The sequence below is a fragment of the Penicillium hispanicum genome, assembly GCF_028827665.1.
Source record: "Penicillium hispanicum strain IBT 35686 chromosome Unknown utg000006l_segment0_segment0, whole genome shotgun sequence".
Classification (NCBI taxonomy): domain Eukaryota; kingdom Fungi; phylum Ascomycota; class Eurotiomycetes; order Eurotiales; family Aspergillaceae; genus Penicillium; species Penicillium hispanicum.
The window spans coordinates 101,201-126,806 of record NW_026623198.1 but is presented as its reverse complement, the minus strand read 5'-3'; the positions used below and the strand labels follow the sequence as shown (position 1 = coordinate 126,806).

The following is a 25,606-nucleotide window of genomic DNA, read 5'->3' as shown; positions in this document are numbered from 1 at the left end:
TTCTGGCCAGAACCAGAGATCCATGGCCTTCGAAGACATTTTATAAAGGAGATAGGGGAGTATCGATCTTGGGGCTTCTCCTTCGAGCGCACCTCTCCTGGGGGAATCCGGAGTGCGAATGTGGAAAGATGACCCAATCAGGCCCGAATGTGCCTTGTGTCTGTCCCGATCGGGATGTGTCCCAAAGGAGTTTCGGAGTTCCAGTGGAGCAGCCTCCCCTCCGTCGCCCAAAAGGGTAATCGGCGTTGAACTCCTGCTCGATTGGTCAGCTCCCTGAAGTTGTGCTGGATTCGAACTGCACGGAGTCCCGATCAGGTTCCGGAGAGCTCGATGTGTGAACTCGCCTTCTAGGACAGGACATGATATCGCTCACAGCTTGACAGAGACCGGGCGGGTGGGGCCTTGGAGCATGAGGTTTATATAACTTGAGCCTTGTCCGTTTCTCATTCCCAAACATCAACTCCCTCTCCTCTTACCAACTCACAACACCTCTTACAACACTTACAACAATGCCTCTCGAAACGGGTCTGAAGGGTGCACATGTGCTCATTACCGGCGGCACGCGTGGAATGGGTGCCACGATGGTGCGCCAGTTCCTGCAAGAAGGCGCCCATGTTTCCTTCTGTGCTCGGACGGTTACCAACACCGAGTTTAACGCGGTGCACGAATCTCTGCCATCTGACAACCCAGCTCGCGCAGTGGGAACAGCTGTCGATATTGCATCCAAAGAAGCGACCGTGAATTGGGTCAAGGCGTCTGCCGAACGAGTCGGACGACTGGACGTCGTCATTGCAAACGGTATGTGTTTAGCGTATCGAAGGCGAATGTGGGACCATTGCTAACGGGTTGGATTTGCAGCATCTCTCATGTACATGGACGGTGAAACCAAGCACTGGCATGAAAGCTTTGCCGTGGATGTAATGGGATTCGTCGAGCTGGTCAAGGCTGCCGAGCCTTATCTCGAACAGTCGCCTCAGGCCTCGGTCATCGTCCAGAGCTCATTCATGGGCCGCGAGTTTTACCGCAGCCCACCTGCTGCATATGGCCCTTGCAAGGCGGCCCAGCTGCAGCATGTGCAAGAACTATCGCAGTACTTGGGTCCTAAGGGCATTCGGGTCAATGCCATTTCGCCAGGGCCTGTTCTCTGTGAAGGCGGCCCTTGGGAGAAATACTCACGGGAGATGCCGGAATGGGTCGAGGAACAGCGCTTGAAGATCCCATTGAAGCGGCTTGGAGGTCCCCAGGAGATCTCAAATGTGGCTGTCTTTTTGGCTAGTCCCCTGGCAAGCTTTGTGAGCGGCACCAATGTGTTGGCAGATGGAGGCATCCATATCGGTACTCAATTTTAAGCCTGAACATGTATCTAATGCGTCTAATGTTTGAAACCTGTTTTGGATAATATGTCCTTATGCGTCCCTCGCAAGCTCTCCATGATACGAAGGTATCTCGTCCACAGTGCAATCGCCAGCTATGCCTTTGGCATAGATAGGCTCAAGTGTGCGGGATTGAAAATCACTGCGTGCACTCTCGTCGAGTTCCAGGATATTGTTCATCGTCGCCTGGGTATGTGTCTACTTCGGGCTGGCTCTGTTCCGTCGACAGCCTCGGATTTCTGAGCACGAACGCGAGAGCAATCATGGGCGCAGCAAGGCAAATTCCAGTAATGCAGAGGAGCCTCTGAACGTGTCGGTAGCTATACACAATCGCGTTACGCTCTAGCGTCCCGATCGGATACGACGGAATCGCTTCAAAGGGCGAGTCGTAGACGGCTCGCGCGAGCGTAGAGTTCGATTGAAACGCCAGATTTTCCACCAGTGACTTATACAGTGTCTGCGTCCAGATGGCTCCAGACACGCATGTTCCGAGCGCACTGCCGATATTAAAGGAGCCGAGATAAATACCTGTTAGAACGGCCATGTGCTCGTGTTTTGTGGCCGCTTGGACGGATGCTTGGGTCGGATATGCAAAGAACCCTCCCGCCAGGCCCAAGAGAATCTGCGCTCCGATCACGCCTGCCTGGGAGCTACCGGATGCGCCGCCTCGGAAATGGATGACCAGGCCATAGGCTACCAGGAAAATACATGTGCCGGCGACAATAAAGTACTTCAGTCGCCGCACTTTGTAGATGACGAGGCCGGTGATCAGGCCACTGATCAAGCCGAAGAAGGAATAAAAAGACTGGACGCGCGTTGCGGTGGCGACGGAAAAGTCAAACGCAACAATCAATACGGTGTAGAGATAGTCGGCTTGGAGATACCAAGAGAAATTCAGTAAACATCGGATCAGCAGCGCACTCCACACACCACGGTCTTTCAGGAGATCAAAAGGAGCCAAAGGGTGCCTCGCACCCTTCATTTCCCAGAGGACGAAGGCTGGGATGCATAGAACACCAATGGCGAGGGGGGTGATGATGTGGGCTGATCGCCACTGTGACTGTATTCCTCCAGCAATCGTGAGTGGTGCAAGGATGAATCCAAAGATCGCTATCATCAGTACGATCCCCACCATGTCGAGTTGATGGAAAAGATCAAGACCGAGGCGACGGAGCCCCAAATACCGCAAGGGGCTCGGGAGGTGCTTCAAAGCGCCGCTTGCCTGTGCACGGCGGCTCGTGGAAAACAAGATGATTAGCAGCGGCAGCGAACACACGGCATAAATGATACCCCACATGCCAATCCCCCATCGCCAACTCGTTTCGTGGAGAACGGCGGAGGTGATGCTCCCACTGATCCAGGTGTTGATGATGAACGGCGTGGCTGGTAGATAGCTGAACAGCACCCGCGATCGCATTGAGGTAATGTCGGCGATGATGATCTCCACCAGCAGAACGATGCCGGTATAACCGAGTTGATAGAGCACCGTGCCAACCGAGAAGACCTCGATTGTGGTCGAACAACTCTCGATGACCGTGCCTGCCAGATAGAAGATCATGGATATCGCGACGAGTTCGAATCGCCCAAAAACGTCCGCCACTCGTGCGGCGGCGGGCTGGGCAGCAGCCGCGATCACGCTGCGAATCACGTTGACCGTGGCGAGGAGCGAGTGCTCGCCGAAGCTCGAGGTCGCGTAGGATTGGTATGTAGACCGCACTTGGCTATCGAGGCCGTAGGCATAACCGACGAGGAAGACGCCGACAAACATCCATATTCGGTCGCGAGGCGTCAGTTGCGAGTTGATGATTTCGATCCGAGCGACTCCTGGCGATTTGGCGGCGACCGGAGACAACGCGGACGATCTTAAGAGCGGTTGACTTTCTGCAGAGGGGTCATCATCCAGGCTACTGGAGTACTGCGAGACCACTGGACGAAAGGATGTCGTCTCATTTTGCGCCACATAACATTCGCCTTGGGTGCGTTCGCGATGCTCCGCCGTGATCATCTCCTTCTCCCGGAAGCCCGGTCACCTCGATCTCGAGTCGCCAGCAGATTCGAGACCAAGACTCTAGAGCATGCAAAGAAGTCAATCAGCATCTGGCGTCATGGGATAGAAAAGACCTGGGGAGAAGGGGGAATCCCGGTCTGCAGGGGGGGGGGGGAGAGGCACGTTGGAAGGAATCGACGGCGCGGCGAGAAAGAGCGGGCGCGGGCGCCTCCATATAAGGTCGCAGCAGTCTCCAGTTTCCATTTCTAGCTGCCATGCTCGTGACTAGCAGGGAGTTGGACGGCTGACTCGATCATTCGATCAGATAAGATCCCGAGGCGACCCTATCTAGCATGGACATCCATAGTGGTAACGATGTACACGATGTAGAGGCCGGGGTGGCAGACGCGTCTTTGCCCCCTTCCGATCATCGGAGTCTAGTAGGAGTAACCATAGTGACTGACGTGGAGGCCGGTGGGCAGCCTTGCAGGAGCAAATACAGAGTCGTTCACCTTTACTCCATGTGTGCATCGGCAGATGCCGGGCGTTTCGCCCCGAGGGATTTCTCCGAGGATTTCCAGTGCCCCGCTGGATTGCGCCTTTACGAAGCGCCATCTCCATGCACAAAGATGGTGTCCACGCCACGATTTACACTCGGTCACGAAGCACAACGCTCGAGCCGGTTTATCATCCGAAGAGTGGAGTTGCTGAGTGTGTCATATTCATGATGTGTGGATCATGCACAGCCAACCAATTTCGTGCCCGAGATCTATCCATCGCGCAGCAAGTCACGCTTTGGGTATGCGGGAATACATGGGCACAGCATCAACGCCCGCGAGAACCAGCTGCAGAGAGCTGTTTTTCAAGAGAGGGTCGCCGCGCTGATCTCTCTCCTGTATCTCTTTCGCAGGGCTCCGGTGCAGCAACTTCACTCAACGCATCATAACCCTGTTCCTGTCGACGACTGGTAGGAGACCTGGCGTGCGATAGCGACTGTTCCAGAGATGGTTGGCGATCTGTCTCTCCCTCCGGTCGACGCTCCACTGGTTCTGGCACTGCTACTTCGCTCATCACGCCATATGGATCCCTATCGGAATCGAGGCCGTCGGGCTTTGGTTGGGAATGAGGCCGGCTCGTGTCTTTCAGGTCCGCCTTCTCCGCGTGCTTATTCCGATCCCGGGGTGATCCTTTGTGTTTGGCATCTCGCCTAGGGTGGATGGTAGAATTGAAGAACTTACAAAGTTTTCCACTGGATTTCATTTTGGATGATGATTCAAGGTGTGGGTAATGATCAAGATGGCGTGTTCTGCATGGACAGGTGATGGCCGTTCCAGAATTCCGCATCCGCTGAACCCATCTTGCCACTCCATTAGTACGTCGATCGAGGAGAATGACTTTTCTCATGGAGCTAGGTAGTATTATTGTGGATGCGATTGGGCGCAGAAGAATGTGCATTCCTCAAACCTTCTCGCTGATGTCCAGAAATATATATCCTGCACGAGTCGCCTTTACTGCGACTATAGGTAGAGTTTGATTGGCGGCAACAGCGCGCAGTCCCCGGTTGGCAGCTAAGGCGAGAAAAATAGGACGAGCGGGCTTTAATAAAATTATAAATGTCGCCTACCGATCTAGTGCTTTGTGCAGTCGAGTGTGCAAAGCGACGGACTTGTCTCGGTTGCGTGGGCGCGGCGAGTGTCCAAGCTCTCCCGTTTGGCATTCGTGGCGTTTCCAGACTCGAGTCACTACTGCCCTTCAACATGCCAAGTCGCAAGAGACCAGCCTTGGATGATTCGATAATCGGTGACCTCCACGCCGCCTCTTGAGCACTTGTAAATTCCGACCTGGCACACAGCAACGGGGGATCCACGGCGGATCACCATCTGCGCGATGACGACAACGCCCAACCGAGGGATCGTGGTGTTTTCGGGGGGAAGCGCCGCTAACAACCTCGTCGACGTGTTCAACGCGATCCAGCAGAGCAAGCACTGCCCACTCAGTTACATCATCCCCATCAGCGACAACGGCGGATCCTCGTCCGAGCTGATTCGAATCTTTGGGGGCCCTGGGATCGGCGATGTGCGAAGTGAGCGGCGGCACGCGAGACTTCTCTCGCAGAGTCTTTTTCGCTAACACATCATCTAGGCCGACTGGTGCGCTTGATTCCTGACTCGCCAGCCAACTCGGAACGCGCGGCAATCAAGACACTGTTCAACCATCGCCTCGCAGCCGACGCGACCGCCGCGTCGCAGGAATGGCTGTCCATCGTCGACGGTACCTCCGAGCTATGGGCTTCCATTGCCCCGGCCAAGAAAGAGTTGATTCGCTCGTTCTTCAACATGTTGAATTTGGAGATCCTGAAGCGGGCCCGACCGCCGTCGTCCACGTTTGACTTCACTTCTGCGAGCGTGGGCAACCTATTCCTGACGGGGGCGCGGCTCTTCAGCGGCAGCTTTGAGAGTGCAATCTATCTCCTCGGGAGTATCTGCGGCGTACAATCCGATCTCGTACGGGTCATTCCCGCCATCAATTCCAATTTTTCCCATCATATCTCTGCCACCCTCGCCGACGGAACAGTGATTGTCGGCCAGAACAGCATCTCTCATCCAAGCGAGGCAACGGCATGTGGCCATGACAGCCGTTCGCGACGACCGAGCCTCCTCCTCGCAGATGGCGACGAGTGTGACGATACAGACCGCACCGACACGCCCGACGTGGTCTCCTACGAGGAGGACCATCTTCCCGGCTCCCTGGCCACCCTCCGCAACAAGAACATCTCCTTTAACAAGGTCAAAAACGAGGACCTCCCCTGCCGGATCAGTCGCATCTGGTACATCAACCCTTACGGCCAAGAGATCCGACCGCCGGCCAATCCTCGCGTCCTGGAGGCGTTGAACGACGCACAGGCCGTTATCTACAGCATCGGCTCCTTATATACATCGCTTATACCGGCAGTAGTCTTACGAGGGGTCGGGAAAAGCATCATGCAAAGTCCGGCGCGTCACAAGATCCTTATTTTGAACGGCTCGTTGGATCGCGAGACGGGGCCCCCGTCCGAGCCGTTCACTGCTTCAGATTTCGTGGAGGCAATTGCGCGAGCCGGGGAGGAAAGCCGTGGACGGTGTCCGGACCCCATTCCTGCTCCCCGGAACTCTTCGACTCCAGTGTCTCCCGTCCCTGGTAATCGGCCCATGCCAATTCCATACTCCGCGTATGTGACCCATATTCTCCATCTGGATGGCCCCGGTACACCCCAGGTGGACCGGGAACGTCTGGCACAAATGGGCATTGAAACGCTGCGACTATACGGGCGAAAGATTACGACGATGGAAGGGGACACGGAGGTTGTGGTGGGCATGCGCTATGATCCAAACGCCCTCACCCAAGCCTTGGAGGTTGTTCTTGGGAAGAAAGGTGATGCGATGGTGCGCGGAGGAGTGGGCAACGGACTGGGCCGGAGGAACACGCTCGATCCAGCCCGCCGGGATAGATAGTACTCCGGGTAGATTTGATTGTATGATTAGACGTCGCTTGTCGAGAATGAGATGACCTGAAGCTCGGCGAGGGCAGACACCGAAACGCGAACCACTATCGACTCTTGCGCAGCTGCGATGCTTCCTATCCAAAACACCGGCAAATAACCAAGGTGTGTCATGCGCAACATCCATTCTACATCAAGAACAGCCCAGTAGACGAACGGGAGTGAGCCGGATTGTATTTCGCATTCCTATGCTGCGGATGTCCATGGATGCCCAATCCGTTCGTTTCTGGCGGTGGGTCAACCCCAGGAGGACTCGAAACTCAGCAACACTGGAGAAGGGATTTGCCACGGGAGGATTCCAAACAAGTGCACAGTCTTAGGCTAAGAAAAGCAAAGAGAATCGAACGAGGCAATTGAGAAACATGGAAGAGTGCAGGATTGCGGGGAGGCGGATGCAGGGGGCGGATATTCGCTTTGCCGGATTCGACGATCTCCAGCACAAGAAACGCAATTTTTGAATCTATAAATTGGGAGTAAATTTTAACAGGCATTGAATATAGGGAACCAAATGCTGCTCATAATTCAACAATCGCCCTTTTTACAACATGGGCTTTAGATCTTCAGCCACCTTGAAGGGAGCGGCAGTCTTGCTGCGAATCTCCTCCACAGTGACACCCTCAGCGTACTCGGTCAAGGTCAGACCTTCCGAGGTACTGACATCGAACACGGCTAAGTCGGTGATGATCTTGGAGACACAGCGCGGGCCAGTCAGCGGGAAGGTGCAGTCGGGCAGGATCTTAGAGTTGCCCTTCTTGTCGGTGTGCTCCATGGTCACAACGACCCGGGTCTTCTCAGGGTTGGCGACCAGGTCCATGGCACCGCCAATGCCCTTGACCTTACCAGGGAGCATGAAGTTGGCTAGGTCACCGTATTGGCTGACCTGGAGGGCACCCAACATAGTAAGGTCGATCTTACCCGCGCGGATCATACCGAAGCTCTCGTGCGAGCCGAACAGCGAAGCACCGCGTCCCAGAGTGACGGTCTCCTTGCCGGGATTGATCAGGTCAGGGTCCTCCTCACCGGGCTTGGGATAGCCACCCAAACCCAGAATACCATTCTCAGATTGCAGGACAACCTCAACGCCCTTGGGCAGATAGGAGGGGGCGATCAAGGGCATTCCAATACCGAGGTTGACGTACATACCGTCCTTAAACTCTTTGGCGGCACGCTTGACAATACGCTCGCGGCGGACGGTAGCATCGCTATTACCAGCCTGGAGCATCTCGCTGGGATCCTTGGCGAAAGTGAGCTTCTCGATCTGCTTCTTCTCAGTACTCTGAATCACGGCGTCGACGTAGATGCCCTGTAGGTGGATGTTCTCGGGGTCGATCTCGCCGACCTCGACGATGTGATCGGCCTCGACAATGGTCACCTTGGCGTTCTTGGCCATGGCCTCGTTGAAGTTGTTCATAGACTTGCGGAACTGGCAATTGCCTAGCTTGTCGGCCTTGTGTACCTTGACCAGAGCGTAGTCACCGTAGATCGACTCCTCCAAAACGAATTGCTTGCCGTGGAAAGTGCGGGTCTCCTTAGGCTTGGATTTTTCAGCTACAGTTCCATCCTTGTTGTAGCGAACAGGAAGTTCACCGGTTTGGACTGTCATTGTCAGCCATGGTCGCGTGCGTGTGCTCACCATAACCACGCCCACTCACCAATAGTTCCATAAGCCGCGGGGGTATAGAAAGCCGGAACACCAGCCGCAGCGGCTGCACATTTCTCAGCAATAGTACCCTGAGGAGTAAGCTCCAGCGCGAGGTCGCCACTTAAGTACATCTTCTCGAACACCTTGTTTTCGCCAATGAAGGAGGCGATCATCTTGCTGATCTGCTTTGACTCGAGCAGCTGGCCTGCATGAACAAGATCAGCAGTTGAGTTACGGCGAGTGTGTGTATGAATTCCTACCTAGACCAGCGCCGGGCATGCCGGCATTGTTGGAGACAACGGTCAGGTCCTTGATGTCGGGACGGTCCCGGACCGCGTTGATGAGGGTGTTGGGCACACCGGAGAAACCGAAGCCACCGACCAAGACAGTTGACGAGCCCTTCATCTCCTTGACAGCCTCCTCAGCGGAGCCGCGGAGCTTGTCAATTGCGCGCTTGGAGGTTGACGCAGAGAAGTTCCGCCGCCAAACGGGGCGAAACACTGACAGCGCGGGGACTGGCCGCGACATGGTGACAATTGTATTCAACAATGGCGACTGGGGTGCTGAAATTAGGAAAGAGAGAAGAATGGAATGGAAAAGGCCATCGGATCCTCAGCTACCCCATCCCTCCTCGTCCCCCCAGCGCCTCAGACAGGGCGAGCAAAACGCTTAGCCGAAGCGTCCCCACATGGGTCGAGTCGGCGAGGAGAGAAGTCCTCCAATTTGCTGGCGCTGGGCGGAATGGACGCCCACCGTCAGGTGACCCCGGCCTGGAAAGGATGGAGTGGAAAAGCTCAATCTCGACTCCACCACTCCATAACCCCGGGATTTGGAGGCCCCGCCATTACTGTCTGGCTCGGAAGCTTGTCTTCGGTGCGATGAACAACCGATCGAACTTGCATTGTGCTTGCGATTTGAAACATTCGCCTCATCGAAAAAGGTCAGAGCGAGAACTTGACGGGAACGATGCCACATCCCTCGCCTTCTTGAATATAGCATCATCATCGTCATCATCATCAGCAGCAGCAGCATGGCCATTTGATCGAGGCACTTTGATCTCTTGTGTATACACATCTGTTGCACATAATCATATTCCCAGATCCAAGAGACCGTAACTTGACTCACACATGAGGGCAATCAGGCCCAACGATGCCAACCGGAGACGTTCGACCTCGCAAGGAAATTGATATCCCATCATTTTCTTGTGACGCCCCACTTCTCTCAATGCAATATGGCTGCAGGGGCCCCGTCTGAAAGCTCTTGTCTTGATCTACCCGTCGCTAAGAGAGAGCAGAGGGCAATCTTCGCCAGCCAGCCGCTCACCTTCATCCTCCCTACTCACCTCACCCTGGAGCAGCTCCACGATTCCGAACATCGTCTCGTTCAGCATGGTGGCAAGCTCACTTATGACATCGCGGAAGCGAGTTTGATCCTGGGCAAGATCGCTCACAAAAAGCGCGCAGCGCTGGAGCTACGCTCGCGTGGGATCTCTTTGGAAGAGATCCCGGCAACGCCTGAATCTGAATTAGGGCTACCATTGAAAAAGCGAAAAACCGAGTCAACCCTCTCGACCACGGATGCCGAGCTCGAGATTGTTGATCTCAGTACCGGGTCCGAGGACGAGGCTGACCGAGCAGGACGTCGACATCGGGCGCAGGCGGTAGAGGATCGCGTAAACGCAGTCACTCTCCTTCAGCTAGGGTGGCTGGACGATTCTGTTACCGCAAGGAAGGCAGTCCCTCAAACATCTTATACACTTTTGAAAGGCTGGAAGCTTGGCACTACGCGAGTTGACACGCAAGCAAAATCATCACCCCATAATCTCCCCAGTCGAATTATCGAACGGGCGAAAGAGGATGCAGCCTCCAAGCTACCTTTAACAACATCGAATCGATTTCACTCTCGGCGCTTCAAGGAGCCCCCCGATGAGGCCTCCAGCCAACGGCGTCCGCCAGCACTCTTCCGCCAGACAACGTCGGAACATGAAGAGACTGTCTCTCCGCCGCCCCAGCCCGATTGGGTTCGTGACCAGGTCCTGTTCGCATGTATGCGCTCGGCACCGCTTCATCCTCCTAATGAAGATTTCATTGCCCAACTCGAGAAGATCCGCCGAATCCGAGAACTCACTCTCGACGAGATCGGCGTGCGAGCATACAGCACCTCCATCGCTGCGGTGGCGGCATATCCCTATCCTATTCGAAGACCAAGCGAGGTCCTCACGTTGCCTGGATGTGATATGAAGGTCGCCAATCTGTTCGCAGATTTCCAAAAACACGGTGGATGCAGCCACACTGATGATGATGGAAATGTTGCAGCTGCGGATGCACTGGACACGGACCCCGTCCTTCGTGTTCTCAATGCCTTCTATAAGATATGGGGTATCGGTGCGAAAACTGCCCGAGACTTCTTCTATCACCGGGGTTGGAGAGATCTGGATGATGTTGTTGAGTATGGTTGGGATTCGCTCTCGCGGGTGCAGCAGATCGGGATCAAGTTTTATGACGAATTCCAGGAGGGCATCCCCCGCAACGAGTCGGAAACAATTGCTGCAACTGTGCGACAACATGCCAACCTAGTGCGGCCTGAGGCAGGTGGCAATGTCGATTGCATTGTAGTCGGTGGCTACCGACGCGGCAAGCAGCTGAGCGGCGATGTGGATCTCATTCTGACCCATCACGACGATGCGGTGACCCGCAATCTTGTGGTGGATATCGTCACTAGTCTGGAGACCGAAGGTTATATCCCCCATACACTTTCTTTACACCTGACCTCGACGCTGCGCGAACAGCAAACACTTCCTTTCCGGGGCGATGAAACAGGAAAACATTTTGACACGCTGGACAAAGCACTTGTTGTCTGGCAGGACCCCCACTTCGACGAGTCTCTGGACTCATCGGATGCTAGTCCTCAAAAGAAAAATCCCAATCCACATCGCCGCGTGGATATCATCATCTCGCCCTGGCGCACCGTTGGATGTGCGGTGCTAGGTTGGTCCGGGGACACTACCTTCCAGCGGGACTTGAGGCGGTATGCGAAAAAGGTACACGGGTGGAAATTCGACTCGAGTGGTATACGAGAGCGTACTTCTGGGGGCCAGGTGGTCGACCTCGAGCAGGGTGGTAATACGTGGGAGGAAAGGGAGAGGTTGGTGATGGAGGGACTGGGAGTTGGATGGAGACCACCAGAGGAGAGGTGCACTCGATAATTAAAGCGACGTGCGTGTTGCCCGCCATTACCTCATGCCATTCTATTCCGATTAGCGACATTTAACGGCTAAAGAATTTCATCGTCGACTCGTGAATCGTCGGTCGTGATCACTGTAACCTTCGACGAGACCCCCTTGCCACCCACCACGTTCTGTCCGCGCCGCGCGTTGCTCTCCGATTCACGAGCAGATACACTGGTACCAGTTTCCTCATTCTCGTTTGGAGGATCATCGCGATACCCTTCTTCATCAGTCACCACAGTTTGTCGACCGTGGCGCCGATCCATCCATCTCCGCCACGGCTTATACACGAGTACGCTCAATCCACCAAAGATAATAAAGCATCCACAAATACCGCCGCCGATCGCATCATAATAGTCCCCGGCCACCTGAACCCCGTCCCAGAATTTACCTTTGGCATTGGTAACACTGAGGATCATCGTCAGTAGCTGAATCACACCGATGACGATGGCAACAATGACAGTCAGGACAGTGAGCACGATTGAGTAGTACAAGAATGCTACTGGATCTCGGTGGTTGTCGTGGGATTGCGGCAAGTCATCACCGTCAATGGAGGAAGCTTCATGGGAAAGCGTGCTATTTCGCTTGGGCGGAAGGAAGTTTTTGGCGGGTTGGATGTACAGCGAGAACATGAGAGCACCATCGATGGTGTCTAGCAGGCACATCCCAGCTGATATTCGGTCAGTAAAAATATTATTAGACTCTGCAAGGCCAATGACCAACCTGTGAACAGTGCCGGCAGAATCAAAATCACCCAGAATGATGTCCCCTTCGCGGCTTCGATAGACGAGATACCAAGCAGCGCAATCTCGGATGAGGTGTCGAATCCCAATCCAAATAGGATACCCAATGGATACATTTTCCAGGGCCTTGGTTCAGTCAGTTCAGTCAGTGGCTGGACGTAGCGGTACCGCGTGAAGACCGACATACCGATTAATTAGTTTGAACATCTTCTTTAAGATGGAAAATAAGATCCCACCGCCCTCAATCCTCCAGGCTTCGTCTTCCTGCCCTTCCGGCAGATTGAACACCTTCTGCATCTGTCTAATCAACTTGAACAAGATATAGCCATTCATCAGGCCCAACAGGATCAAAAAGGCGGCGCTGACGGAACTTCCGATAATGCCGCCGATGGTGCTGAAGCTATCAAAGCGAGAAGAGACGGCGGCAGCGGTGGCCGCGACAACGATCGACGTGATAATGACAATTCTAGCACGTCTTGAGCGTCATTCCATCCTCTCATGCGCACGATTACTCACGTTGAATGCCCGAGTGAAAAGAACGTTCCCACCGTCACGGGCTTTTGCCCAGTTGCGAGCAGTCGTCGGGTCATCAGATCAATGGCCTGGGAGCTTGGTTAGAGCTTGAAGAATCACATCTTGGTTCAGGACTTACGGAGATATGATCTGCGTCAAAAGCATGTCGGAGACCAAGCGAATAAGCAAGCGCGGCGGTGGATACCAGTGACCTAACAGGATAAGAACGACCGACTTAGCCAATTGGACACGAGATCACCACATGATCACATTTCATCATGCATCACTGTCGGTTTGGAAAACATACGGATGATAACGCTGTCACTCGTTAGCCACTCGCTCTGACCCTCCCGAATTCACCGGTTGTCGAGGACCTACCAGTACGATCGCTGCCGCAATCCAGACAATGACATTGAGGAATGCAATGAACAGGATGATCCCGATCGCACGAAGCGGTATCTTTCTGATTCCCGGCAATCGGCTGTGCGAGCGCTCGGCATGGCGCAGCAGGGGTTTCAAACTCCATTTCCGATCGCTATCCAGACGACGCGAGTCCGTAGGCACACCGTCAATGGGGGATGTCATTGTGGGACTGGCCCGCAAACAACAGTCTCCGATCTGGTTTATTGAGCAGGAGCCAAATCAATCCCGATTTGGATCTGCCCAGGTGCGTGAGAGTAACTGTATGAGAACCTACAGCAACAGCGAGCGAGGTGGCGATTTCAGCCACTGCAACCTCAGTCTGTCAATCACAAAACAGAAGCGATCTCGCAATCTGGTCGTATCGGCAATCTTTTTCACGTCGCCAAGGCCTCTCGCGAGTGCTCTGGATCCTCTTGGCGAGGAAACGTCGGAGTCGTCGGAGAGTGCAGCGAATCGATACCGGGATGGGACAACGCAGGCCGGTCAACTTCCACGGGTCTTCACCGTCTCGTATTCAGTTCTCGCAGTGCTTCTAGCAAGAAGCAAGCAGTATCACGGTGCACGCGAGCCGCAGATCGTCAACGGCGTCGACCCTGGTGGGATGTGCACGTGATATGGCGGGGCATCGGAGAGCGCCGACGCGCTGAGATGATGGCATTTCCTATTTGGAATGATAAAGAGGTTGATATGATTATTCTCGCCCGTTTGGATGGGATAATCATATCGGCGTTCCATCGTATTCTGGGCGACGCAGGTCCCCGCCAGCCGGGCTCGCAACGACGCTCGTTCCACCCGCTCGCCGACGATCGGGGCGCGTCTCGATGGGATGTGTGTAGGTCTATGGGCGACTATCCAGACGCCTGGGATTCATTCCCCAGAGCTTCCCCCTAGAACATCAACGTTCTCGATTGTATTCACTATCTCTGGCCCTTATAATCGTTGATCGCCAAACTTTGTTCCTGAAAATTGAAGTTGCCCGAATGGCTCGCAGCAATACTTAGTCGATCGCAGGAGAACCGATCTTTCGCCTTCCGCAAGACTTTCGAGAGCGCGCCCTCAATTCCAATATATTCGGTGCAAGCCCAGTCCGTCCGGGGAGGATGGCTGGAATAACAGATTCTAATTGGCAAGTGGGGGATTACCATGCAGACTTCCAACGAGCAACAGGAGGCACGCGATTGGCTATGGGAGCTGTGTCTGGCCTTGGAGGATGGCACTGAAATGCTTGGCCAGTCCTCTTTCATTTCCTGTGGTCTGTGAGGCAGCAGGACCCGGTCTTCTTCAATGGACGTCGTCGCATCTCCCTGGAGTAGACGTGGGCACTGACCTAGCGTTGCCTCTGCCGTCTTTTCACCAGAACATGCCCCATGAGTGAACGCACATTGTGGAGGCAGCCTGGATTCGCAACTGAAGACATCTGGCCCGCGCATCCAGCTCGCGGAGATTTACACTGCGGCAACTCGGTGCTGTATCATCCTCATCAATCCGTCAACACAGACGGATTGGTAGGGCATGCTACCGAAGAGTGCCCTTGCAGAACCATCACGAGCAAATGCCGTGTCACGTACACGAATTGCGAGTAACGCAGAATATCCAAAGGTTTGTATTTTTTTTTCATGACGGATGAACGATGTGTGCTTGGCGGTGTCACTAGACAGGAGCCCAATTCGAGCGCGAGATCAGAGCCGGATGTCGCTGAGGCAGTCATGGGGCTCTCGATGCCCCAGCTGCTGTTCACGAGGGGCCGAGACACACCTCATCCTGAAAATACCTCGTCCGACGGTGAATTGGCACCAATGCCGTGCATGGTCTGCTCGTCCGTATCGTGACTGGCTGCCAAGGTCCCCGGCTGGAGATGGCGATGCAGCGTATAGTTGAGGATCGCCCTCCGCGACGCCGCAAGGCAGGCGCGTATTGGACCGTCGGCCCCGGTCGCATCGTTCGATTGGCTGCTTGAAAGATCCTCGTCTCCACCGGAATTCAATAGGCGCGACGAATCAGCAGCCGACACTCGCCCATGCCTCGCCAATCCCACCGATGTATGGTGAAGAACACAGCTGATATCGCATCTGACACCTCTGTCTGACCTCCAAATCGGAGCGACAAGTGTCAGTCAGTATTGGGAAGATTGGGAACAGCGATAGGCGCAAAATCTCCCCAAACTTCCGCCCACGATGGATTCTCGCCTGTGGGGGCTCCGGTCTACGCCAGTGTTAAAAGGCGACGCTAGCACACCGTGCTTGATCCTCTCCAAAATATAACTATACCTGGGTCACGCGACACTGACAAAGGCGGTGATCATGTATCGCACAGTGTTCCTTCTATTGGCACTTGCTCTTCTCGCAACGGCCTCGCCGACAGTCTACTTCATCCGGCATGGCGAGAAGCCGAGGAACGGCGGCACCGGCTTGAGCGCCGATGGGTTGGAGCGTGCCGAGTGCATTCGACAGGTCTTTGGCGAGGGTTCCAAATATGCTATTGGGTATATCTTGGCTCAAAGGCCCAAGGACAGTATGGGCCTCCCCGTGGGCGCCGTCCGACAGGCAGAGTTTACAGCGATCCAACAGATGGCAAGCGCGCCCGCCCCTATGAAACGGTCCAACCACTGGCGGCGGATCTGGGGATCACAGTTGATATCGAGTGCGACCGGGACGATTCTCAGTGCGTCAAGGATAAGATTGACCAGTATTCGGGACATGGCAACGTCTTGATCTGTTGGGAACACCGCCGAATGACCCATATTGCGGAAGAGCTGGGTGACGAGGATGCACCAACCTACCCAGATGATCGGTATGTGAGCGGAGCTTCCATTTGCTCCAGTTGTAATAGACGAAGACATTGACAGGCGATGGATCGATGGGCAGCTTCGACCTGATCTGGACCTACCCGAGCCCGTATACCGAAGTCACGGAGATCACGCGAGAGAAATGCCATCACTTGGAGATGCTAGGAAAGCAGGCGGTGGGAATGCAGCAGCGCATCCTGAAAGGCTCGAGGAGGCAACAGATCTAGCCCGAATGCGCAATGGAAGAGAATCCACATCGGGGGAGCCCTGGAGGCTATACAAACCGGATGCTAGTTCCGACCTTCTCGTGCCCAGAACTCTCGCCTGGAAGGCCTACGTTCGACTTCACTGGGTCGGATGGGCTCGGTTTACGAGTTGTGCAAGCAACCTTTTTGGCACATTTTGGCTCGGATCGCTTGCCTGCTCGGTCTTTCTATTTCCTTTATTTTTTTCTCTCTCCTTGGGCGGGCGTTTGGTGTTCTGGCGTCGCTGCTGCTGCTGCTGTATACAATCAGAGTCGAAAACAGTTTCCCTTCTGTCGCATCCCTGCCGTATCAAGGTGTGGTTCAATCAGAGAGGATGTGAACTGTTGATTCTGAGTAGGGTATACTGAAATCCAGTGCATCCACCGAGAGCTGAATATAGGTATAGTAAAATTAGGTACGGCTGTCTTCCCCGTGCACTCGACAAGATCTAATTCTTATCCGTTTAGGTTCGGCGAAGCCCAGCGATGAGACCTGAAGTACGACACCAATTTGATTTGATGGTTCGACAATTGACACCTCGCGCAATATCTCGACTATCAATGCATGGCTAGACCTTTCCGCGGCCACTGCGGTTGGCACCTATTCCTAACGCCTCGCTGTCCACGCGATATGTACCTCTGGGAAACGGCGCCTTCAAACCCTGAGTACGAACTCTCTTATTCTTTCACTATACAAGTGGGGGATGGCTCTGGGATGAAGAACAGCAACTTTGAGACCGGTATAAGGCCTTTGATGTTGCAGAACTTCAATGATCAAGCCGAGGGAGGATAGCATGTGGCCTCCATTCTATATAACCGCGTCCGAAGTTACCACTATGGAGATCGTAGGTTACTCACGATCAAATAACAAAATACTGCTATATTAGCTTCGATGGGATGGTCAAATATTGACAGGCACTCCTCTGCTGGTGAAAAGATCAGCCTCGGACTGCACAAGTCGATCGCGGTCGAGATCTAATTTTGACTGAGGACCGATCTTCACCCACACCGACTGTACTCATCTTGCCATGCTCTTGTCCGTCTGACCAACTCTGGTCACCAGCGACTCCAGCGTCACCGACCCACGCTATTCAAGCTGCGACCGACGATCACGATTCCTTTTCGGGACGAAACGCCCAGATGATCCCAGCGCTTAAGCGTGACTCGGGCGGCAACCGCCTCGACTGCTCACTGGCCCCTTTTTTCGGCTCGCGTTCTCGCCGTGGCTGCCTGCAGCTCGGCCTATTTAATGGCAGTCTGGGACCTCCTCTGCTGGACTCTCTGCGACGCTCGGTGTTGCTGTCCACACGCTCCCTTGTCGCCCGCCGACCGTAACCCGATCGCCGCGATCGCCGTCACTCGGGGAGATGGCAGAGGGAGTCTACGCACGCGAGCCTCTCCGTCCTCGCGACTACTACACGGCCTTTCCGAGTGCCCGCGTTTCTGGGTCTGACTCTTTGGTCGATCGATTCCAGGATATCGACGACGAAACCCACTTCTCTTATTACATGCACCTGCTGGAGGAGCCGCAAACGAGGAACTTTGTCCTAGACTTTGGCAACGAGGATGCATACTGCGCCGCCGATATCAGCACAGACGAGTTTAAGGCGTTGCTGAGCAAACCGGTAAGTGGACTGTTGAATCCCCGCCGTGTGAACAAGGGAACTAATCAAGTCCTCGAAGCGCGCCAAGTGCTTTGGGACCCGGTGGATGTAAGACGTCCGCGCGCGCCCACGCAAAAAGAACTACGGGGAACGCTGATATATGCGTGATACCACAGTAATATCTGGTCGCCGGAAGAGCAGAACGACACGATCAAGGTGCGTGAGGACTTGTTCCGCAGAAACATATCCAGATGCTCACTCGTTCTAGGTCATCACATCCACCTATGGCGTTTCCGAACGCCTGCAGGGCATGATGTGCACCAAGCCTGTGCTGCATCCCCTCACACCCGCTGCGGTGCCGAAAAAGCGGCATTCCCAGCGCGAGCTCGACTCCCCGTTGGAGTTTAACCGGGCCGATCTGGAAAACGCATACTCTCTCAAGCATATCTCTGACCACGATGCCATTCACAATACTTGCTCATCCCAGAATCTCACTTTCGCCCAAGTGACGGATCAAATTTGGCACTTTTCCTCCGTAGACCATGGCCCGCGATGTATGTCGGCACCGGGAGGCGACAACAGCAACATGAAAACACTCCGCTGACGTGTTTGCCAGATACCTGCGTTGGTTATAATACGTTATTTGTCACGCCCGGACTCCCCAAGGAGGCAACGGAAAACGGCAAAGATCTTCCAGATGGCAAGCGCCTGTGGTCGTGGCTGATTCTCTGTGATGATGGTAATTCTCCAGTGATATACTCGATCTGGATGGAAAGGCTAACTCCCGCAGGGACTGTGATCTCAATCCAGGAGAACCCATTTCCCCAGATGCAAGGGCTACTACAACAAGAACAACGAAAGGTCTTGGACATCGTGCGGCGGAACGTGCGATTTATCTTCTCCGGCGTCTCCAAACAGCACCTGAACACGTCCGAGAGCGACTCGCTGGTGATGATCCGGGTGCGCCATTTCAACGACGTAGGGCCAGACCAGGCCAATATCAAGCAGGAGGATGGCCCAAGCCTACTGTTCTACTACATCTTTGACGACTGGGTTTCCAGTTACGGCTTGATTGCTAAGCGAGAGCATACATATGGGGTTTCACTGGAGAACCTGGTAAGTGCAAGTTGACAACATATGCCGCGTCTGCACCATGGCTGATCCTATTCCCCAGAGAGGCCAAATGCTCCACAAGCCGGTGGTAGACCTTGTCAACGAGCTGCACTGGCTAGGCCGGCGACTCGCTGTGCTAAAGCGGTTGTATCAGAGCTACGAGTTGATCATGCGACGTGTGTTGCAGCGCCAGAGACTACTACGTGACGAGGCGCGTTTGTCACATCCGCCTCCCCTGTCGTTTGGGGCTACCTTTGGAGATATGGAATTCGCCGATATGCGACAGTCGAGTCTCATCAGCAATGGCAGTCTTGCCGGTACCAACGACAAGCCAGTCGGGGTGGTTCTCAGCTCGGCTGCCGTGGCCCGCTTTGAGCGATTAGTGGACCGGATCAATCTGTATTGTTTGAGTGAGATCGAAACATGCCTCCTCGAGAAGGAGTCTTTGACGTTTCTGGTGAGCATCCCTTTCTCGCCCGTGGATTTGAAGGAGAAAGCTGGGCTGATGAGACTGCGCAGAACTTCAACCTGATCGCCCTCAAAGACTCGCAGGCTGTGGAGAAACTGACCCGGATTACCATCTTGCTTGCCAAGGCCACCATGCTGTTCCTGCCTGTCAGCTTAATGACGGCGTACTTTTCCACGGAGCTCCAAGGGGTCAAGGGCGGATACACCAAGGTTGATTATTGGGCGAGCTTTGCGGTGATATTTTTTATAACCATCCTCGCCCTGACGGTCTTTGGCTATGCCAGTGATACCGTAGAGGGTAAGACGATCTATCGCTCTTTGGTCAAGACCTTCTTCCGGTCTTCGCGTCAGAAAATCACACAGCAACGACGGGGTGGGCGGAACGAGTTATGAACAATCGTATGCATCATTTCATGGCGTTTATATATCTATGCAGGATTGGAACGTGACCCGCGATAACCATGAGCATTCATGTATAACTACTGGCTTTGCATGTCCAGGCCGACAAGTCCTCCCTTGACTGAATCATTGGCAATAGACTGGCTATGGCAATCGTGAAGTACATGACCCTTACTGTATCAATCCACCAAGCATAGATCGGGTGTCGATCGAAGGAATGGCTTTTGCATCGCTATACACGTCACCCAAGTTCGTTAGGCGGAAGGGAATAATCACCAATGGCAATCTACTGCAACCGCTTGGTCGCAGCCTTGATCACATCATAGATGACAGCGCTCCATCTCTAAGAGGGAGTGAGCAAGAAGCAAACAAAAGCCTAGAAAGGGAATCACGTATAAACGACGTACCTGAGCATTACCCACATCTCCAGCTTCAAGGCTCTCCACCAGGCCGGGGTAGGTGGCGCCAGAATATCCGGTCCAAATCCCGGGAGCAAAGACAACATGCTTGAACCAGTGACGGCCGTCAAGGCCTGGCTCAAACAGGAAATCACGCTCAAGGTTTTTGTACTTGTCATTGACGCCTCGAATCTGGAAGAGCAGGCGCACCTTCTTCCACCAGTGGTACCAGGGAACGTCCTCGCCCAGTTGCTCGGACAAGCTAGCGGCGTATGCGTCGAATTGCCGTGCAGCTTCGTAGAACTCGGTAATGGCAAGCTCCAGCGAGCTGAAGTCGAAGTGAATACCATCAGGCAGGTTATCGGCGGAGGATTCAATGCGGTGCAGGTACGTGCTCAGTCCTTCAGCATAATCGGCCGCACTGAACGCAATCACGGGGGAGTCGACCAGTCGCGCAGCCGCCAAAGCCCAGAGCCTGGCGGTTGCGATATGGTACGCCCAGTCAGGATCCCCGAATTTATCCATCCACGCAAAGCTATCGTAGTTGGAGTGGTAGTGATAGACAGGATCGTTGGGCCCACGACCAAACCCAAAGTCTAGACTGGCGATGCCGGCGAAGTCCTGGAAGGCTGTAAAGTCACTACCACTGCCCATCGTCGAGATCTTGCCATCCCAGACGTCACGGACTGTCTGTCCAGGGATAGTCTGATTGGGCGACTGCACCAGCCCGGTCACTTCATTAATGACTTGGTTGAGCAAGGGCGCAGCCCGAGGACCAAATGAAGTACCAGTCGCGGCCACGTCAACGTTCAGGTATGCAACATTGGCCTTCTTGAGCCAGCTTACGTTCTCCTCCACCCACTCGGTCGATCCGAGGAGGCCGTACTCTTCACCATCCCAACTGGCGAAGACGACGGTTCGGAGCGGCTTCCAGCCAAGCTTCAGAGCCTCCCCAAAGCTGCGGACAACCTCGTTGAGGACAGCAGACCCGCTGTTTGGGTCACCGGCACCGCCGGCAATCCACGCATCACGATGATTACCGAGCACGATGACCTCGTCGGGAATGTGACCTTTGATTACACCAATGACATTCCACAGCGGGGTTGTCACGTACTCCTGCTGGTTGTACAGATTGATGACAACGTCCTTTGGAGAAGGTCCGATGTTGTATTCGACGCCCTTGTGACCAAGTCCACCGCCCTGCCAGTACTTGTTGAAATCCGACGCCTTCGGGCCATATCCATTCAGCGCCTTCAGGAAAGGCAAAGCCTCTTGATAGGAAACTGGGAGGGAGGGGATCGAGGGGATCGAATGATTGGGGTCCTGGCGCTCGCAGCCGGGCTTTGATGCATAGCCTGGCGTTGTTGGATCACCGGGAAGAATACCTAGAGGCGTTGCATTAGCATTGCTTGCGCCGTTTCTCTTGGTTGCAGAAACACATACTGAGAAACTGAGTGCTGCCTCGTTGGATTGCACTAGGGTTGCGTGCCGGTCCATTGGGGTACGCCTCGTACCCATTCTCCTCCGTGATGTCGCCATCTTCCTGGGGATCACTGTAGATTACGACTCCAACCATCCCGAGTTCCTGTGCGCGCTTCACTTTCAGACCACGGAAGATACGCCCATACTTGACAAGAGCAATTTTGCCCTCCAGGGTGACATTGGCATTCACCAAATCTTCAAAGTCCACGTAGGTGCCAAAGTTGGCGTAAACAAACTGTGCCGTCACATTGCCACTTGCCGAGTAGCCATGGAACGCTGGGACTCGATCTGGCAAGCTCGAAGTGGGATCTTCCTCAAGGATATCCTCCTCCAAGGTGGCCTCGAAGGTCAGCTCGGTCTGGTCCTCCGACTTCTTCAGCAGAGCCAGGCGGTGGTCCAACGGGTAGTTGAGGTAAATGTCATAGGCAGCCAGGGAGGTATCCTCGATGCCAAACTCCTTCCATTTGTCCAATGTCCACAGCGCCTGGCTAAGGTTCTTCCCGGCCAGGTGGGGCCCCGCGGTGTAGTAGGCGCTCCACTCCCGGGCCTTGGCTGCTGAAGGGGTGTCGAGGAGGATCTGTTGCAGCTGGTCGAACGGCAGGCCACGACTTTGCGGCCAGGCGGCATGAGGGAACGGGTGGGCCCAGGGGAGATAGGACCAGATCGATCCATGGTCTCGTGGGAGAACCCCTGGTGGGATCAGGAAGAGGATCACGGCGACTGCGAGCAGCGTGCCGAGTAGGAAGGTACAAGTGCGGCGGAGAGCGTGATGGGGATACCGATGTCGCGGAGGAGCGACTCGGACCTCCAGCAGAGGCGTGTTCTCGGAGAAGGGCATGTTGGCCTTCTCCTGCATGGTTGCAGCCTAGAATTGAAGCAGGTGAAGAGTTGAAGTTGTTATCCAGCGTCGACTCCCGAGGTCGTTTCTCCGCACTTGATGGCGTATCAACGTGTACTGTATCTGCCGTACTGTCCAATCAGGTATTGAGCTGGTGATGTCGACCTGACAAGGAAGATATCGATTGAGACGGGCGTAGCTGAGATAATGGTATCCATACGGTAACATTACACCACTTCCCCACTCACTCGATCGCGTTATCAGCTGACTCAGCAAAAGCTAGTGCGCGCCTTCCTGATTCGGCAATCGCAGGCGTGGGGTGATGGGGGCTAGCGATGACGTCTTTCACGCACGTCAGGCGAAAGAATAGTTAGTTATGTCGGATGACTTTGTTTGATTTGCGTTGTTCGATAGCCCTATTCTTCCCTCTCATGATAGTCAACCATATAAAGGAAGAAAAATTACTTTGTAGCTAGCTACTAGACAAGTGCTATAGCAGCGATTCAGCTAGAGTCGTCTATGACTCCCAGTTCATCGCAGTCCGCACCCCTCCAACCTCAGTCTTGCTCCGTCTTGGGGCGTCGGAACCACCGTGTCACGCCTGATCCCAGTCCATGCAGCCCGCGCTGTCGCACCTCGCGCCGCGCCGCCCCGTCAATTACTTCCTGGTCCTCGGTCTGGCGATACCGTCCATCCACATAGCGAAGGAGAATTTCCATCAGAACCGCCGACAGAATACTCGCGATCAGGATACCAACCATCACCAGATTACTTTTGCGGTACTTTTGTCGTCCAGGCGCCGCGGCGTCACTCGCCCATCCCGAATACAGCGCGTAGGTGGTCAAAATGCTGCCCAGGTTGCCCCATCCGGAGACCACAGCAGAGGCCGCGGCAACGCCGACTTCGCCGTGCCGTGGCTGGAAGATTTCGGTGGTCCACGTCATGGTGATGGGCACAGTGGGACCAAGCCCGAAGCCGACGATGAGGAGACCGCCATACCGCGGCCAGGGATTCTCATCGGTGCCCGCGTAGCTCGTTAAAAGGAGACCTAAGATCTGGAGAAGAGTGGGGATCGAAAAGAACAGAGCGCGATGCCGGTGAAAGCGATCAGAGAGCGGAGTGACCAGGAGAATGGCGATCAGGTCCATCTAAAGGTCGGTTAGCTCAAGCAAGGCTCCGTGTTGAGTGTCAAGACTTCACGTACAATCCAAATGGGAGCAGTGAGCAAGCTCACATCCACCCCGTTCAGTGATGGGTTAATTGCCTGAATAATTACATTGGCATACAGTTGTACGCCAATGCCCACGCCTACCACTCCAAAGTACATGATCAGTAGGGGCCACAGTCTCCAGTCCATGAAGACATGAAGCAAGTCCCGCAATGTCCATGCAGGCGCGTGGTAGACCCGTTTCATGTCATGGTAGTGGATCATCGCATCACGGCCCGTCAAAGCAATTGGGCTTTGGGGCAGCCAGCGCGTGAACCAGCTCCGTCGAGGGGCTGACTCGCCTGGAGCGATGGGACGATCCGGGAGCCACCATAGTTGGGCGAATCCCAAGGCTATGGTGATCACACCCCATACAAGAAACATCCACTGGAACCCGACGAATCCGCGCGCACCATCCATCTCTTGGAAGCCAGCCGAGACCAGCCCAACAACTGCGGCTGAAACTTGGGCGGCGGTGAAGTACTGACCGATCCGCTTGCCAATGCGGGATGGGGGGTAGAATAGAGTCAGGTAGTAGGTCATGCCAGGCCATAGCCCAGCTTCGACAATCCCTAGAAGGAGACGGAGAAGACTAGGTGGATGATCATTAGCATCTGCGTGGGTATGTCGAGAACAGTACTAGAAACAAAAAAAAATAAATAAAAATAAATAAATAAAAATAAAAAAATAAAAAAAATAAAAAAATAAAAAAAGGGAAAGAAGAGAAAAGGGAAAGAAGAGAAAATAAAAAGGTTTCATACTAGAAGCTCCAGGCTGCTTTCATCGCGGTCATGCAGCTTCCAATGAGGCCCACACTGATCACAATCCGGCTCATCCACACATGTGGGCTCAGCCGGGTCATGGCCAGGTTAGATGGCAGGTCAAACACCACGTATCCCACGTAGAAGAGGGCCAAACCCGTGGAGATCTGATGGGAGTTGATGTGCAGCACATCTGCCAGGTCGTGTCCTGAGCTCTCGTTCATCGTCTGCGCCAGACCGACGTTGGAGCGGATGGCGGAGCACACAAAGTAGAGCACCCAAAGGGCGGGAATGATTCGCCAGTCCAATTTCCTGCGTGATAATGAGCCTTGAACTCCACCAGACGACCCCTTCGTCATTATGCTACTCACCTGTAGATTCGCTCAATGTTCTCAACATTGAACTCACCCGGCTGGAGATCATCCTCGACTCTTGAGCCCGACGGCTCCCGCGGTTCCTCGTAAACATCGGTCGAGATGGGCTCCTTTGTCCCGCCTCCAGTGAAATGAGCAGCTTCTACTGTCATTTTCTCTAATTTTTTTTTCTTTCTCTCTCTGTTTCCCGACTTTCGCCACTTGGGCGTACCGCGCCGTTAAATCCTATCCGATCCGACAGGTTCAAGCGTTGGTCTCCACGGACATCAGATCGCCAGTTCAGATCCACATATACCAAGAGTGGCAGGCAGGTCTTGTTTTCTTATCAGCCCAGAGCCCTTCCTTGTATGAAATATAACATTCTCCGAGACGATCGGATCTAGAGACCTTTGCCGAGGTTCCCAAGTCGAACGGGTAAGAAGAAAAAACAAGAGGATCAGTGGGCGGCATACCTGAAATCACGATCTACCTCTTCAGTCCTCAGTTCA

At 54.3% G+C, this 25,606-nt stretch overlaps 12 protein-coding genes across 12 annotated transcripts; 6 read left to right on the top strand and 6 right to left on the bottom strand.

Annotated features, from left to right (window-relative positions):
- Positions 1-509: 509 nt before the first annotated feature.
- N7459_006392 (SDR family NAD(P)-dependent oxidoreductase) lies at positions 510-1,349 on the top strand (the record flags this gene model as incomplete). Its single annotated transcript, XM_056945560.1, has 2 exons — positions 510-798; positions 859-1,349. 2 exons carry the CDS (start codon positions 510-512, stop codon positions 1,347-1,349), a joined length of 780 nt encoding a protein of 259 aa, XP_056797559.1.
- Positions 1,350-1,512: 163 nt separating this feature from the next.
- sit1 (putative siderochrome-iron transporter Sit1) lies at positions 1,513-3,378 on the bottom strand (the record flags this gene model as incomplete). Its single annotated transcript, XM_056945559.1, has 1 exon — positions 1,513-3,378. The coding sequence occupies one exon, from the start codon at positions 3,376-3,378 to the stop codon at positions 1,513-1,515; it is 1,866 nt and encodes a 621-aa protein (XP_056797558.1).
- An 807-nt stretch (positions 3,379-4,185) lies between these two features.
- Positions 4,186-4,620, bottom strand: N7459_006390 (uncharacterized protein; the record flags this gene model as incomplete). The annotated part of the gene is made up of 1 exon (XM_056945558.1): positions 4,186-4,620. The coding sequence occupies one exon, from the start codon at positions 4,618-4,620 to the stop codon at positions 4,186-4,188; it is 435 nt and encodes a 144-aa protein (XP_056797557.1).
- Positions 4,621-5,247: 627 nt separating this feature from the next.
- Positions 5,248-6,851, top strand: N7459_006389 (gluconeogenesis factor YvcK family protein; the record flags this gene model as incomplete). Its single annotated transcript, XM_056945557.1, has 2 exons — positions 5,248-5,443; positions 5,503-6,851. The coding sequence occupies 2 exons, from the start codon at positions 5,248-5,250 to the stop codon at positions 6,849-6,851; spliced, it is 1,545 nt and encodes a 514-aa protein (XP_056797556.1).
- Positions 6,852-7,436: 585 nt separating this feature from the next.
- N7459_006388 (3-oxoacid CoA-transferase) lies at positions 7,437-9,068 on the bottom strand (the record flags this gene model as incomplete). The annotated part of the gene is made up of 3 exons (XM_056945556.1): positions 7,437-8,494; positions 8,551-8,745; positions 8,801-9,068. 3 exons carry the CDS (start codon positions 9,066-9,068, stop codon positions 7,437-7,439), a joined length of 1,521 nt encoding a protein of 506 aa, XP_056797555.1.
- Positions 9,069-9,771: 703 nt separating this feature from the next.
- N7459_006387 (type-X family DNA polymerase) lies at positions 9,772-11,745 on the top strand (the record flags this gene model as incomplete). Its single annotated transcript, XM_056945555.1, has 1 exon — positions 9,772-11,745. One exon carries the CDS (start codon positions 9,772-9,774, stop codon positions 11,743-11,745), a length of 1,974 nt encoding a protein of 657 aa, XP_056797554.1.
- A 68-nt stretch (positions 11,746-11,813) lies between these two features.
- N7459_006386 (HoxN/HupN/NixA family nickel/cobalt transporter) lies at positions 11,814-13,607 on the bottom strand (the record flags this gene model as incomplete). The annotated part of the gene is made up of 7 exons (XM_056945554.1): positions 11,814-12,436; positions 12,490-12,635; positions 12,697-12,975; positions 13,026-13,111; positions 13,162-13,234; positions 13,330-13,340; positions 13,401-13,607. 7 exons carry the CDS (start codon positions 13,605-13,607, stop codon positions 11,814-11,816), a joined length of 1,425 nt encoding a protein of 474 aa, XP_056797553.1.
- A 100-nt stretch (positions 13,608-13,707) lies between these two features.
- N7459_006385 (uncharacterized protein) lies at positions 13,708-14,058 on the top strand (the record flags this gene model as incomplete). Its single annotated transcript, XM_056945553.1, has 1 exon — positions 13,708-14,058. The coding sequence occupies one exon, from the start codon at positions 13,708-13,710 to the stop codon at positions 14,056-14,058; it is 351 nt and encodes a 116-aa protein (XP_056797552.1).
- Positions 14,059-15,745: 1,687 nt separating this feature from the next.
- Positions 15,746-16,457, top strand: N7459_006384 (uncharacterized protein; the record flags this gene model as incomplete). The annotated part of the gene is made up of 3 exons (XM_056945552.1): positions 15,746-15,956; positions 16,013-16,235; positions 16,310-16,457. 3 exons carry the CDS (start codon positions 15,746-15,748, stop codon positions 16,455-16,457), a joined length of 582 nt encoding a protein of 193 aa, XP_056797551.1.
- Positions 16,458-17,841: 1,384 nt separating this feature from the next.
- Positions 17,842-20,052, top strand: N7459_006383 (uncharacterized protein; the record flags this gene model as incomplete). The annotated part of the gene is made up of 8 exons (XM_056945551.1): positions 17,842-18,099; positions 18,158-18,186; positions 18,255-18,294; positions 18,347-18,632; positions 18,695-18,817; positions 18,869-19,194; positions 19,253-19,648; positions 19,711-20,052. 8 exons carry the CDS (start codon positions 17,842-17,844, stop codon positions 20,050-20,052), a joined length of 1,800 nt encoding a protein of 599 aa, XP_056797550.1.
- Positions 20,053-20,344: 292 nt separating this feature from the next.
- Positions 20,345-22,794, bottom strand: N7459_006382 (M28 family metallopeptidase; the record flags this gene model as incomplete). The annotated part of the gene is made up of 3 exons (XM_056945550.1): positions 20,345-20,401; positions 20,466-21,841; positions 21,900-22,794. 3 exons carry the CDS (start codon positions 22,792-22,794, stop codon positions 20,345-20,347), a joined length of 2,328 nt encoding a protein of 775 aa, XP_056797549.1.
- A 539-nt stretch (positions 22,795-23,333) lies between these two features.
- On the bottom strand, positions 23,334-25,270 carry N7459_006381 (putative MFS transporter; the record flags this gene model as incomplete). Its single annotated transcript, XM_056945549.1, has 4 exons — positions 23,334-23,924; positions 23,981-24,575; positions 24,745-25,056; positions 25,116-25,270. The coding sequence occupies 4 exons, from the start codon at positions 25,268-25,270 to the stop codon at positions 23,334-23,336; spliced, it is 1,653 nt and encodes a 550-aa protein (XP_056797548.1).
- Positions 25,271-25,606: the final 336 nt, after the last annotated feature.